The following is a 16,216-nucleotide window of genomic DNA, read 5'->3' as shown; positions in this document are numbered from 1 at the left end:
TTTTGGCTTCTGGAATCCATGACACTGTGTTAGGCATTTGTCTTTTAGGGCATTTAATGGACAGGAGCAAGTATAAGAGAAGTCTATCAATATATTAAGATCTTATTTTTTTCAAATAAAACCTAAAAAAAAAAACAAACAAACATGGGAGCATGCATTGTAGGAGATTGTATACTACAATTTCTAAAGACTACTTCAAGAATTACCGGATATCCACTTTACAGACTGTTAAACAACAAAATAAAAAAATAAAAAATACAACACATCAACATAAATGTCACTGGCAGAGATTGTAGCATCTGTGCTTCACATCCACTTGGGCCCTCGTTTTCCATTAGGCCCCTTTGCACTCACATCTTGGTGTCTGTGCGGCTCATGGAACGTTGTTGCAGAGTCCGCACTGGAAGTGAGCTCAGGGCCATTGTATTGGTGTAGGGCTCCTCTGGGGGCTGTAATGCATTTCATACCATCCATCACCGGGGTGTGGAGGGCAGGAAACATTGCTTTAAGAGCACACACAGGACACAGATGGAGAAGCAAGACATACAGATATGCAGAGATAGCAGAAGTTTGGCAGTTTGTTGATCAGAGGGGGGATTCTGGGGAAATAAGCTTCTGAAAGCCTCCAATAACACAATTTCTTGAAGATCTTCTAAGATTGCTTGCAAATACGCAGCACAATGAATAAAAGAGGACAATTAACTAATAAGGTGTCATTATGATGTTGCTGCATCCAAGTATCCATTTGGGGTTCTCCTCTCTGCAGTGCACGGCGATTAGGAATCTTTCAGCTCCGCAGCTTAAGTTCTCAAATCTTTGTACATTACAGCTGTAATTAAAGATAGACAGCGCTGAGGCAATCTGTGCATGTTGAAATGTCTTCCCAAATGAAAAAGGAAATAGCAAGGAGGTGAATGGGGATGGGGGCTGGGAAGCAGAGGAAAGGACATAAAGAGCAGCCTTGGCTGGAAAGAAACAGAAAATAAGGTCTTAAGATTTCCATTTAACCTCCCCCCAAACACAAGCATAAAAACAAAACCATCAGGAAAACTACTATTTCCTTTTGTTTTGAAGGAAGAGCGTAACCCTAAAGATGTAAGCTCCACAAAGACAGGGCTGTAATTTGCCAGCCACTGGGTGGAGTGCCACAGAGTTAAAGATAATGTCAGCGCCCAAATATATCAAGATGGAAGCCACAACATGTTTGATCGCAAATGCTGGGGGAGGATGTGTTCAAAAGAGAAGTTTTGCCTCTTTTTTGGAGTTTTCCATGGAGCAATGATTAAAAAGCTGTGGCTGGCGTCGGTGTATCATTAAGGTTGCCACCCTTTCCTGAAAGTCGGACCCCTGTGCTCCAGCTTCTGGTTTTCTAATGTTTGCCTGATTGTCTTACTGTCTGACTGGTGAGCTCAGGCAGCTTCAGCTCCCTGACAAAGTGCCTTGAAAGGGAAATGAAAGCGCAAGGCCTCGTTTCTGCTCAGACTGGCTGATGTCTCCTTTAACCTCTGCTCAGTCACCCTGGCACCCTGTCTGCCCTTGTCTCCTCCTGTGGTTTCCATGTCTGCCCTCTTCATCCCTTATTCTCCGTTTTCTCTCTTTTCACACATTAAGACACACAACGGCCTCTCCCTTGTCTGCTGTCTGTCAAGGGTTCCCTATCAAAAACGCTGGACCCCACTTATTTAGAGATCATTAATCATTCTGTGTAGGACAGGAGGCCCTTTAATCCAGTCACTCCCCCCGAACCTGACCAAGCAGGCCGCAGTGCGGCCCTCCACCCTTATCCCCCATGGTGTTATCAAGTTTCAGTGGTTGTAACTGTAGCACAATAAACAGAGAGGAAAGCAGCATTCGGTGGGGGTAGAAGAGGAAGGGGCTGGAGACACAAGGCAAGAAGAGAGGAAAAACTGTCCGTTCTTCATTACATTTTATTGCTTCACTCTGAGTAAAACATGCTTACCAGGATTATCTTTATGGAAGAATACTGGATCCATCCAATAGCTGTCTCTAACCAATCAAATGAATCTCTCTGAAATAGAAAACCTTTTTTAAATGAAAAACCAACACTTCATCTAAAATATACTCACAATACCTTGTGCTTTTATTGTCAACCAGGTGCTGCCACTTTCCAGAAGTTGTGGGGTGTTAACTAAAGGAAAATGAGGCCATATCAAAGAGCCAGCGAATGTTCCCATTGTGGTGTGGTGTTTGTACAGAAGGCCTGCCTGTTACGAGCACCAGTGTGAGGCTGACCAGGGGAGTAATATAATGCATACATGGATCCCCCCTGAGCCCATTCATGGTGTAATTGGTGTGGACAGAGCTCTGGGTCTCTGGGTTACAGTTGGGGAACTTCCTCTAATGTCCTGCTGGGAAGCCACTTTTCCCACACTACAAATCCCATCACAGCTGCAACAAAAAGCTAAATCTGGACGAAAGATTTTTTTTTTTTTTTTTTTTTTTAATATTGGAAAATTGGCAAAGGAAGATTTATGTTTATTTGTCCTTAAGGAATTTTTATTTTGTTTTTCAAACTGTGCATAGCATAAGTTAACAAACGCACATCATTTTCATTCTAGACAAAAAGAAACCCTCCTCATTTTCAAGAAACATAATTTGTCATTTTTGCAACCTTGATCAGAGCAACAAGGAGATCTTACAGCATTTCTCACAACCTTAATCGTTCATCTTTGTCATCTCTCTTTTCATTTTTCCAACTATTTTCTCATGTTCCCTAAAGCCTTTCCGAGGCCAAGCAAGAGCTTAGGCTCAAACACACAAATTGTGCTTATGATTTCAAAGATTTGAACAAAGTCAGATCTCCTAGCACCTCAGAAAACAAATGTTTTGCATTTTATTTTTTAAACTAATTTCACCCATTTAACCCAATAGTGTTTTTTTTACATGTATATGCAGAGGGATGGTGTTTGAACCTGTTTAGTGTAAAACGCTGTAGAAAATGCAACAAGAAATTAAATTTAAAAATGCATTGATTACCTCTGAGTTTGACAGTAAATTAAATAAAAAAAATTGACGTTGGCCTGGCCTCAGAGTAAACTTTAAACCCATTTTGAGTGTGAAATTGACCTAAATTTAACTTCCCAACAGTTAAAGTAAAACTTTGATATATGTAGGAATTTTTCCAAATAAAATTAATAAAAAAAATAAATAAATAAAAATCACTCTGAGTAGAAACTGACAGTGTTGCAGTCGAACAACTCCAACTGTCAATTAGCTAGTTGGAAACAAAAGAAATCAGTGAAGTCTCCAAACATAAGCTCTACCAGGACAATGACATTCTTTAGAGCAGGAGTAGAAACTGCAGGAAGAAGACTCAGCCAGCTATTTTCAGTGTCAGAATAGGTGTTTAAAAATGAAGTCAGAGGAAACACGAAACGGTTGTAAAAAGCTGTAAAAAGGAAACTGAATTTCCTTCAGCAGCATGTTGCCTGTTCATTCAGGCCGACACAACGTGGAGTGAGATGTCAGCAGATGAATGGAAAATGAAATAATTATAGCAAAATCACTTTTCCTTTTTCCTTTTGGAGAATCTGATTCTCTTTGTCTCACAGAAAGCATTATTAGACCCTCACCCTAACAGTGCTAACCAACAAATAAAGATATTAAAGACAGCTTAAAATGCCAACTCTGTAACCTTTTGACTTTGTACTGAAATAATAGTGGAAACCTTCCATTAGTTGCAGAGCTGTGTAACGCCGACTGCTCTCTTGCTCACACACGCAGTGTTGCTGACTGTTCTAATATAAATAATGATTCATTATGAAAAAAGTTGTTTTATCTACTTTGTTGTTTTTGGACTGTGGGAGGAAACCGGAGTACCTGGAGAAAACCCACGCATGCACAGGGAGAACATGCAAACTCCATGTAGAAAGATCGGGGCCGGGAATCGAACCCAGAACCTTCTTGCTGCAAGGCAACAACTCTACCAACTGCGTCACCGTGCAGCTGCTTTTTAACCAATAAAACACAAAATAAATCAATTTCCATTTTAATCATCTCAAATATTAATACCAGTAGTTTTTATTTTAACAAAACTACTGGCATTTATTCGGAATGAATCCTGTAGAAAAAAGTCGAGGAAATCTTGTGAGTGAGTAAATTACATTTTCTGTCATTATTTTTGGTTTCATTTTATTTGGAAAGATGCCTCTTTTTTTCGTAACCTGAAGTGTTTTTCAGTGGTTTTGATTTTCAGTGATTTAGAGACACATTTCTGCAACTTTTGGGTGTTTTTGAGAATTTTCTTCTTTGATTGTGAATTTAAATTAAGACCATAATTTTTTTCAATGTATTTAGCCAGTAGAAAGACAAATGTGTTATTTCTGATTTTTTTAAAAAGAAATCAGAAATGGATTAAATTGGTATCTGGAGGTCAGAGCTTTACAAAACTCAAGCTGAATCTAAACAGTAAATACATAAAGGAAGAGAAATCACTTGCCCTTTTAAATGGTGACATGCAAAGGTTTTTTCATAGCTAGAGGAAAAGGAGGAACTGTTGTGTTTAGTCCCCTCCCCACACCCTTCTGTTCTTGACTGGTGATTTCAATGAACAGGAGCCTCTCTCTTTGGCTCTGTCCATCACAGTCTGTGGCCATTAATCATCTTGAGTGGACAGCGCTGAAAGGCAGTTGGCAGCATCAGTCTTTTTTCCCCTTCATCATGTAATCCAGCAGACTAATTTACACCACCCCTAATTCGCAACCCCACTTCTTTTCCCAAGCACCCCCACCCCTTTCCACGATGACACAGCAACTGGTTATCCAAGCATGACAATCCCTCTCCAGCTTAATCGAAATCCTTAAGGCGGTTAATGGTGACAAGCCAGATTGAGGCTTTTTCCTTCCCTGCAGAGAGTAGAATCGAGACAGGAGAACCGTAATGGATCTAATGAACAGCAGTCGTAACTCATCAGGGCTATGTAGACTCCTCCAATGTGGGCAGGTCTAATCCATTTATATTACATGTACATGTCAGGCCATTAGCTAATGTTTGCTCCTGCAACAAATAATTAATATATACATGAGGTTCTCGGGTTGATTAAGGCCGAGATCATGCTCAATAATTACTAAACAACAAACACAACCGAGTTCAGCTGTGAATGCAAAACAAGCTGCCAGTAGAAGATGAGAACTATTATGAAAAGTTGGCAAAAAGGTATAAAAGTTGAAGAGGCAGATTGTGAGAAGTTTCTGCTTTATCTGTGATCCAGAGAGCATCAATGGGCCCCCTCACACTATTTAGGACAGCTGCTGAAATTCCTCAACCATTAACACACACACACACACACACACACACGCACACACACACACACACACACACACACACACACACACACACACACACACCCACCCACACAGGCATGTTTTTAAACTGCAGAGGCAGGAAATGGGAATCCCTCGTAATTTTTCCTTCCGCTGTTGCTTTCCTTTCAAGACAGAGGCCCCTTGCCAAGGTGGGAAAAATCACCTCACCATTTGTCTCCTGTTTCAAGAGTTTACTGAATTTTGCTGAGCCTCACAAAATAAAATAGTATTTCTAAACTTTTTACTTAATAAATTACATTTGTAAATCTAATTTTTGATGAAATTGAAAACAAAATGAAAACAAATTCAAATTCTTTCGTGAGACTTTAATGTAGAAGATGTGAACTCAGAACTTGAAGAGTGACAGTTCAATCAAAAATTAGGATTAAAAGTCAAATAAAACATTTTAGAGAAAGAAAACCTAAAAATCATCAAAGTATGAAATCACAAAAGAAGTTTGCCCACAAATGAATACAATTTTAGGTAATCTCCAGAAGCTGCAGTATAGGTTGCTAACTGTTGACCCTTGCACTCCCTCACTACCTAACACTTGTACAAGATGACACAGGAACGTGATCCGTGCAAGCCGACTCCTCTAACGTTTTCTGTAACACACACCAGAAACATAATTTGGCTCAAACTCCTGAACAGATAAACAGCAGAACTCATATTGTTTTTAAAATCTAAACTTAGGAATGTAAAGTTTATAACCAGGTTGAGAGAAGTTGCGAGAACTATGTCCTGAGTTCAAAGACGCCACAAAGGACCTGAAAAACTTAAGTCTCTCTGGCTCTGCTCAATCCATTAGAGTCCAAACAAGAACTCCAGGTGTCAAGACCAGATCAGGGAGAGGTCGCTCTTTTGTAGATGGTGCTTTGGCAAAAAACGAGCTCAAAAATCTTACATTTTTGTGGCATGTTTTTGTAAAAAGAAAAAATGAGTTACACAGCCTGTAGCTCGTTTTTAGTCTGAGTTTCAGAACATCAGTATGTGTAGCCTGTTCTGGAAATCAGCCACCAAACACCCAACAATAAAATGATTACATTTACTAATAGCTGCAAGAGATGGTTTTGCTTGCATCTTATTTTTAGTGCATCACTTTTTTTATACTGTGTTTAATGCTATTGATGATGTCAAATGTAAATATGGATAGAGCATCTGAGGACCGTTTGTATAAAGTTTTAGAAATAAACTTGAAATGTTTCCACATTTAGGCGTCCCAGAAATATGTAACATTCTGGGTTGAAAATGTAGCACACTAGCAGCAAAACATACAAGTAAACATGAATGGACCAAAACACGACCAGGTATTGGTAGTTTATTTATTTTTTCTTTAACGACAAATACTTGATTTTCTTTGCCAAGACTGAATGTGCCAGATTCACATAAGTTTGTGTACAACTACAAAAAACAGAAGGACAATTCTTCATTATTTTAAAAATGTTTCACCAACAACACTTTGAAAATGTAGTGAGCATTTGTATTTACCCTCACCCAAGTCAATGCTTTATAGAAAAACCCGACAAGTACATTTCGAGTTCCTGTGGGATGCATTTTTATCAGCTTAGTGCATATATAGACTGCAATTTCTGCCCATTTCTCCCCATCGTTTCGGTTCAGTCAGACTGAATAAGAAGTATCCGTAAATAAATTTTAAGTCTTAGAACAGACTCTCAATTGGTTCTAGGTCTGAGAGATTGCAACACACCAATACTCTTTGATCTAAACCAGGGGGCTTTAAATCCAGGCCTCAAGGGACGGTGTCCTGCAAGTTTTAGATGAATCAAATGGCTGAATCCCCTCCTCAGTATGCAGCCAAGTTCTCTTTAGTCCTACTAATGACCTCATTATTTGACTCAGGTGTGCTGAAGCAAAGACACATCTAAAAGTTGCACGATACCAGCCCCTGAGGCCTGGAGTTGAAGACCCCTGATCTAAACCTATCCATTGCAGCTCCAGATGTATCTTTAAGGTTGTAGTCCTGCTGAGATGTAAAGTGCCAGATCTTCAGCAGTCTATCTCATCTGATAGCAACTTCTAAACAAGTACTCTATTGACTATTACTTCTATATAGATATCAGAGTGAAGGAGGCTAAACACAACTCCAGAGCAAATGTTTCAGATTGTTTTCTGAAAACATTTTAAAACAACAAGCACTTGTAGCATTTGAAAATTATACACTACTTTTTGTAGGTCTAGCAGGTTAATTTCTGGTTAAATACATAGAAATGTATATATGACAAAAGATGAAAAGGTTCAAGGAGTATGAATACTTTTTCAAGATACAACTATCTCATAAACCAGAGCGCACACACATCCAGAGCACCACTGTATTCACAATGAGATTCACTGTGGGAGATATTACTTAAGCCAAATGCCTTTTATGGCAGCAGGTTTGTATGATGAAAGTCTTCCTGCATCAGCAGTGGGGATCTGAAGGGTCCTATAGTTTGTGCAGAAGCAGTTCATGGTCCCTGAATGCCTAACTCACAAGCATTTAAGCGAGTTTTGCCAATCTGGGATCTACTTCACTCTGCTAAGGGTCAGCTGAGGCAGAGCTCACCTGCTGAGATCTTATGGCCAATAATCTTAGGACTGGTGGCCAGACATGTTTTTGCCTCTCTGGGTGTATAAAATGTAAAATGATTTTGGAGCTGGTAAGTGACACTGCACACTTCTTAGACAAAACAGGCAGAAAATAAGGTGATAAATATTCAGAGCAAGTCCATCCGACTAGTGAAATACTCTTAAATGCAAACACCACAAACCATCCTCCTTTCAATGAACAAATCAGACCTACTGTTGTTCTGACAGACATGTGAAAACTGTTGGACACTTCTCTTTTTTTCAGAATGACGAGGGTTCTTGTAAATTCTTAATCCTTTTTAGCCAATCCAAACAAACCTCCACTTTCTTCAATAGTTTTGCCACAAAATATTTTATCCCGTCTGTTGTTGCCGCTTAATGTTTTGTTCCTACCTCGTTTCTGCATGAAGGTAAAGAGATCATCCAGAAATTCCTTCCTTTTCGGATCATTGTCCAGCTCATACAGCTGCAGGAGACACAGAAACATATCAGGGAATTAAATGCAAGTTTTGTGGCTGCTGAAAACAAGGATGCTTTAATACAAATTTCAGTGAACTGTGTCATTTTTAGGCCCAGATTTTGTTGCCTTTAACAAGCTCACCTTAGCAAAGTCTCTAGAGGCTTCTCCTCTTCCTCTGTTACTGTCAGCTTCATCTGTCCATCCAGCACTGCCATTCTGAAACACAACAATAAAAACAGAAAACATAGAAAACATAACGGTCAGAAAAAACGTAGAAAAAAATTATGCCAATCAAACAGAGAATTTGTATGAACAAAGGTGGAGTAGAACCAAAACAATGCATCTCAGAGACGTATCAAATTTTAGTTGCTGTGAATGAACTCTGGATGTTATTCCTTCCAAAAATGTTCATTTGATTTTTTTCGTTTTACTGCAGGTCAACACATTTGTGCTGGACTCAAGGGAATAGAAGACAAAGCTATAAATTAGCTAAAAACAAACATCCAGCTATAAAAACCAGTGAAAAAAAAAACAAAAAAACTAATGTAAACTCGGAGCTAAAGAATGCATTTATCCAGGGGTTGAAAGAGCAACTTCTGGAGTTATTGTACTCCCGATCTCTTAAATACCCCTCCCCCTTCATCCTCAAACATCTCCATTTGACCTAAACCATCTGCATCTGGACCTGCCCTGCCCCCACCCATGTCTTCCGACCCAGCTGGATACACGGGCCCCCCATCCTTCAATCTTAACGCAGCTGTGACGGGTGGCCAAGTTCATAGAGTGTAGCTGGCTGTCAGGAGGGGCCAGAGGAGGGTGGGCTGGTCACTTGCCTTAGCGTGCATCTCTGCAGGCCTGCACATACGCCCACATACACAGACACAAATGCGCAACGGCTAATCATCAATGTGTGCATGTTTGTGAGTGTAGGAAGGGGGCGGGAGGGGGGCATAATGGCCCCACAAGACGGGAAGAAAGAAAATAAAGGCAGAAAGGAGTGCACGGTATGTGCAGACCAGGAATGTCTCTTAAAGACAAAACCTATAAAAGCATCAGGAATCAAAACAAGATCCTTTTGGAGGGAGACGTTAATAGCTGCAGTGCGGGGTCTAGTTTCAACCAGGAGCCTATTGGTCAGTGGCAATTACAGGCCCTGAAATGAGAGCCAGGAGGGCAAAGGTTGTCAAGGCCTCTGAGAGCAAGTCATTTTCACCCTCTCACTCTCGTGTGTCTAACTGTTGTCAACATTCATGCACCCAAAACAAATATTCATCAGCCATCAACCTGGACAACCGCTGCAGATGGTCTGTTTCAAGGTTAACAGATAAACGCATGAAGAGTTGTGAAAGAAAGGCAGTCGTGCCCCCCTAACACACACACAGACACACACGCACAAAGTGCTTTTATAAACAACATACATAAAATATATATGTCCAACATATGTTTGTAAGGCAAACGTTTTTAAGCCTTGAGTGTTAAAAAAAGTGCTAATATAAAACACCTTTTGCTATTAAATTGCATAATCTATGACATGTGACAAAGATTACTACTGGTTGATCATGTGGACATGAAACATACATTGTGTGCAAAGGTCTATAAGGCCTCCAGATGCAGTGTAATTTGATCGCTTTTGTTAAACTTTAACCTTTATGAATGTCATGACTGAAGATACTTCAGATTTTAAATATGCACGTAGAGCCTGTCTATACGTTTCTGACCTTGTTTAAGCAGGTTTGCAGTTGTGCTGTTAGAAAGCTAAAAGATATTTGCATTGGAAAACATATGAAAAAAGTGCCACCTAAACTAAAAAAAAAAAATCTAGTTAGTTAGTATACGCTGCTGAGCATGAAAGTAACAGCTGATCAGATCATGACAAACTAATCTGAAATGCTGTTTCACAGCACTCTCCCTTTGAGGAAGTGTATCCTCACAGCATGGTTCTGCACACACCAATTTTTACCATTGGAATGGTGCATTTAGAGTGGTGTGCAGGGTTAGTTTTCTTCCATACATGTTTGTTGTGTTCCTTTGGCTGCTTCTGTGATTAATGCTGGGTTTATAGTTGTGCCATTGTGCATTTTGCAGGGGTAAAGGTGTTGTGACATCAAACGAGAACAAAGGTCTAAAGTAACAGAGTATTACTATGTAGTCAATGTCAGACTCAGGCTTTTTCCAAGTTGTCTGTAAAAGTAAAATTTTGAAACTGACAAATTTGTTAAAAGGACAGCAATGAAGAAGAACTTGGTGTAAAAAAAAAAAGGGAAGATGTTTAGGAAAACAGAAGTTTAGATCGACATGCAACTCATTGCATAAATATTTATTTTACTTTAACCCATGAACTAAAAAAAAATACTAGGCTATGTGACTTCTTTAAAGCAAATGGTCATTTTGATGCTATAATCAGAGATTCCACTTTTGACTTGCCAAGTTCAGCTACCGAAACATTATTTTTCCCTCTCAATCCATAACATATTTCAGAATTAAGAACATTTTCAAAGATTTTTTTTTAATGGAAAAACCTGTGTGAATGTAATTAGTGGACACCAAAAGTTACCAAGTACTTTAAAACAAACTTGACTATAGAGTGGGAGGAGAGAGTGTTAACTATAGTGGTAAATCAGTAGAAAAATAATTTAGGTAAACATCAACCAGAAGAAAACCCATTTGCTTTCTTTAGGAATCATTTTCATCCTATCCTCCTGTTACACAAGTGCTTCAGAATATCTGAAACACATCTGGGAAGACACAGATCAATAACTTCAGCTCACTGAACATTGGTATTGAAGCAACTTTTTAGTTAATTTCAACTGCCACCTTAAAATGCAGCCAATCATTAAAATGAAAACCCAGTTAAAGCCCCGGACCCAAATACGAGATCATGAAGGTTAACCGTTTTATTTCCTTTCAATTATTACAATCCACAGTTAATCATAAGTCTCCATGGTAAATGTTTCTCGTTTCAATGTTTTGAATGTGAAACTGCTTTTATTAAATAGAATACTTTAAATGTGCAAAGCAACTCAAGCAGTTTGTTTATATCAGGAAATATTGTGGGTCAAATGACACATTTTTGAAATAGAAGAAGAAACAACTTCTACAATTGGCTTTATTCAGACTCCCTTAACGTCAATGACAGGATATCTGATCCAACACCCTCAACACCCAAAGGTTTAGTGGCTGATCGGTCTTGGATGACCTAGTCTGGCTGGAGGTGCAAGTCCTGCTGTGGAGGGATCAGAAGAACCGAGCAAACAAAGAGCTTTTTGTTTAACAAAGAGGCCGGACACAACTGAGTCAATAAGAGTCACCCTTTTCGGACTCCAAATAAATGCTTGTTTTACATTTTACACTATGTTGTTTATATGGAGTAAAGCTCAGTCAGAAGTTAGTTTTATAGCATGCAAGTTTTGCATCAATATCCCTGTTCGAAATCCAAAATTAAAAACTTCAAGACACTCAAAGCTGGGAATAAAAGGGACCACTGTCGTTATCATTTCTGAAAGGGATCACTCCTGGCTGATTGAAGCAGTGCTGTCAAAAAGTGTTTCAAAGCCAAAGAGATGTGAGCAACTAAAAAAAAAAAAAAAAATTATATATATATATATATATATATATATATATATATATATATATATATATATATATATATATATATATATATATATAATGTTGATATAAATCTAAAAGCTTTAAAATAATTGAGACATTTCCTATTTTTGTAACAGTTAAAACTACTTTCCTACAAGTGAAAGCCAACTTTTGCTTCTTGCTCATCCAGGAGAAGTGAATGATGCAAGACTGTGACTTGCACTCTGTTGGATTTCCTCAAATGTGATGAATAAACTGAAGGCAACTGCATTGTTTGGCAACTAGGATCAATTTGAATATATGTGCCTGACTTTCAATCTGTCTGGGTGCGAATTCACTTTGCTGATAAATGATTACATTGAATTCATAATAAGTCTGATTGGGTGATTTGTGGACATTAATGTCACTTAATGTGACTAATAGTTCTTCATTATATATTTACTTATGCTGTCTCTGGTGAAGAAAACACTCACATGCACACACGTGCAAAGTAATTATAACAGGAGCCATTAACCAGGAGTAGACATGTTGGCTCTTGAAATGAGACCTTGGTCAGCTGAGGAATGTTAACACCATGTTGCTCCTTGTAAAGTTAAGAGTGGCTACTGATGTGTTTGGACCGCTCCTTATGATCAGTCACCTCAGCCCCCTCATCACATCCACCACTCCACCCAGAAATGACTTTAAAAAAAAATTCACACACCTTCCCACATTTTATGGAAAATGTGTACATGACTTGACATGCCTATCGTATTTAATAACTGTTTTATTGAAAGTAGTGCAACACCAACATTTTGTACAGGAGTGTTGCTAAATGCAGGATTTGTCTGACATCCATCACAACTAAAACTGTAAAGACATTTGTTTTGCTCTCAGCAGAACATAACCTCGCAGCTTAATGTACACACACGAAAAATGCAGTTTCATATGGAGTCAGTATGGGTGTGACTAATAGGAATTGTTTGTGTTGAAAACACTGGTGGATATATGTACACACACATATATAACAAACACCTGTCTGAGTAGTCCACAGCTCTTTACTGGGAGAAATGTACATTTACGTTATATATTTTTTTGACTGGCTTATCTGACAAGCAAGGCTGCATACAGCAATGGTTTAAAAAAAGGGGGGGGAAGTACACCTTATGAATCAAGAGCTTGTTGAACTGCCTTTAGCAGGTATAACCTGAAGTTTTCAACAAGACTAACTGTGGAAGAATGTCAACCCCATGTTTTTAACGAAGTTGCATCAGTAGGTTGCGGTTTGCTGTCAGTCATTTCAGGACATTATTCCATAATCAAGTGGTCCGTTTAGTTCCGCACTTGTGAACTTGTCTTGCTGTTTTCTTCTTTGAGAGAACAGACAATGTTTTCAAACAAGCTACATTTCCTTAATTGATTCTTAGTGTGATGTGGCGAGTTTTTACAGGTAAAATAAGTCCTGCTAGTTGCATTTTTTTTAACACTGCAAAGTTTGACCTCTAGATGGAATTGCTAGTAATTCACAAGATAAACAGAAGGAGTGTGAAATGTTTTCCAGTTGTAGGTAATATTTTAGTAGTAGTCTATGACTTCATTAACCTGGTAAAAACCAGCCTTGTGCTACATTTTGCTTCATACAGAGGGGAATGGCTAGGCTATGAATTCATGGAATTACTTAAAATTGTTGCTCCCAGACTAATGGACAGGCAACAATTGCTTCTCCAAAGGCACTGCTGATGCCTTTTCTCCTGTCATGTCGAACAATGATTGAATAAATTGATGGTTGGTTAATCAGATGCATCTGATGTGCATCTTCTGGCCTCCATCTTCACTTTTAAATCTCATGCAGGAAGCTACTGGACTGTGCTTAATTTTTCAACATTCATGGAAACTTGAATTTGAACTTGAAATTCTATTAAGTAAATAAAAATTGTTTTAAACTAAAATATGAAAAAGAAAAACAGTCAAAATGTTGCTTCTAGAATAATTTCACCCGTCTCTCTGAAACATGCTGGTGCAGCCATGTTGTATGTCAATGAGTAACGCCTATTTTGTGTCTTCATTTGCTTAGGCTTATGAATATCATGACAATCAGTCACTAGGGAAAATCAAGACCTCTACAGTTTTATGCAGGTTAAAGAAATGCTACGCTGACCTTGCCACTTGTAGCAATGCACAGCCAGGTGCATTGCTACTTTCCCTTTATTTAGAAAATCAAATTTGCTCTTTGGAAATATTTGAATCCACAAACAATACAGACAGCCACAGTGTCTGTGTTGTTCTGTGTCTAAAGAGATGCTATTCATCACTGTCATTAAGGCAATAATAAAACCACAGATTCCCACTGTTAATCTATAAATAGAATAAAGACAAAAAAGATATAACATTCAGTACAATAAGCCCTTGAAAATAACCAAGTCTTTCAAGTCTATGTATTTGAATAAAAATAACACAATGCTATATATAACATTAATGTAACAGCCACAGCAATATGTTAGATCATATTACCAGTGATATGAATAACTGTTGCCATTTTGTAAGCAGTTAGATTCAGGACCAAAGCATTCTTGTTTCAAATTGTTGTATAAAAACTGTAATACAGTGAAACTGTGATATTTCTACACAAGATTATCATGTAAGACTCTCATAGCAATTCATGGCTTTCATCTATGCATATGAATTATCTGCACAAGCTGCCATATGCTCAAACAGCAACTGTGTCTGTTTCTCTTGTGCTGTTAAAGGGTTTACTGGCCAGGCAGTGGGTGGCCTAATTACATTATGGCCATACGTGACCAACTGGTTCAGTGCCAAATCAGGGATAAGAATAACACAGCACTAAAAGTTAGCCAAAGATGGACATCACTAGGAGGAGACGATGGAAAAAAAGGACACACTTCCACAAACGTCCTTCATGAAAGATCCCCCTTATTCAGTATCTGAAAGGAAAACACCAAAATGAAAATGTTGCTAACATGCAAATGTTTTTAAATACACTTTGGATCATTTCTGTACTTAAAGATGAACATTGATCAGCAAATCAAAATGTGAAATAAAAAAAATTTAAAAAAATTTTCTTGATTGGCTCCAACTTGTGATCCAATGGTGATGGTGGGAAAAAGAAAGAAAACAGTAACTAAAAAAATAATTTTGCCAAAATTGCAACAAGGAGTTAATACCTCAAAGACAAATGGATGCCAAACTTGGCCTGATGGTTGCATCAAATGATTCAACAACATGTCTGACTGCAAAAGGAGGCAAGGCAGTGAAAACTTGGCAGAGTGTTTAACTTCCTTATAGAATGTATGTGAAATGCAGACCGAATTGTGTATTTATGTGCCATTATTGTGATGCTTTATAGCAAACAACCTTTAGCAGGATGACATTCTTCATTGCACTCCATCAGACAATCCACACAATACTCTCCCACATGAATGCTAATGCATTTCTTGCAGGAAATTGTACTTTGACACCATAGAAAAATGTCCAGAGAAGAGCCACCATTTTATTGAGGCCAGGCATGCTGGAACAAGAGGGGTTAATGGCTGCTGCTTGGAGAGCGGGGGGTGGATGGCATTGATTGCTCAGGATGTTGACAGCACTTTTCCAATTTGATAGTGCAGCTGTTATTACATGAAGAGGCTTACCCTTAATAAAAGCATCATGTGATTTCTCTTCACTCAACTAGCTCTTAAAGACTGAGATGAGAAGACATTCACTGTCCACTTTGGAAATACCAAAAATCTAATTTAAAAAATAATGTAAATACTTTGTTGAAGTAAAGGTGACCCAGTGTATAAAAAGAAGAGAAGTTTCTTGCTACAGTTGACCTGGTGGAAACAAGTAGCACCACATCTGATCTAAAACATCTGTTCAAGCAGCCCACCACTTTAATCTTGTGAGCCCAACAAAAAAACTTATGGAGAGTCAAAAACACGTCTTTGCCATGTAAGGTCATGTTAGCCCTTAGCCATACCTCAAAAGCCCTTAAAGCTAACTGTCCCAGGGTACTGTCAGGGCTCTCTGTACCCCACCCTACAGAGGTACATGCCAAATCCCCAGGGCCATAGCTATTGAACACGCAGCTCAAATCAATAGCCCTGGATGTGCAAACACAGGGAAGTCCCCAGCCCCCCTCCGGACGCAATCTCACTGCAAACGTCAATACTCATCATCCTCAGTCATCTACCACTACGCCAGGGAAACTGAGATGAGGGCTGGATCATAGCTCCCAGGGTGACCTGACCGCCGCGCCTCCAACAAGACATCCTAACTT

General features: G+C 38.7%; 1 protein-coding gene across 2 annotated transcripts in view; it reads right to left on the bottom strand.

The window, feature by feature from the left end:
- LOC106920155 (AT-rich interactive domain-containing protein 3B) overlaps positions 1-16,216 on the bottom strand; it is a 63,896-nt gene that overhangs the window by 23,330 nt on the left and 24,350 nt on the right. For both annotated transcript variants that reach the window (XM_014991009.2, XM_014991010.2), the window contains exons 3-4: positions 8,512-8,586; positions 8,304-8,376 (exon numbers count right to left, since the gene is read on the bottom strand). In XM_014991009.2, the coding sequence (XP_014846495.1) occupies positions 8,304-8,376; positions 8,512-8,586 (148 nt within the window). The remainder of the gene's footprint in view (positions 1-8,303; positions 8,377-8,511; positions 8,587-16,216) is intronic.

This window comes from Poecilia mexicana, unplaced genomic scaffold (assembly GCF_051168715.1).
Source record: "Poecilia mexicana isolate PSO_F unplaced genomic scaffold, ASM5116871v1 scaffold_3, whole genome shotgun sequence".
In the NCBI taxonomy this organism is placed as follows: domain Eukaryota; kingdom Metazoa; phylum Chordata; class Actinopteri; order Cyprinodontiformes; family Poeciliidae; genus Poecilia; species Poecilia mexicana.
Note: the sequence above shows the minus strand (reverse complement) of the source record. Positions and strands in the feature narration are given on the sequence as shown.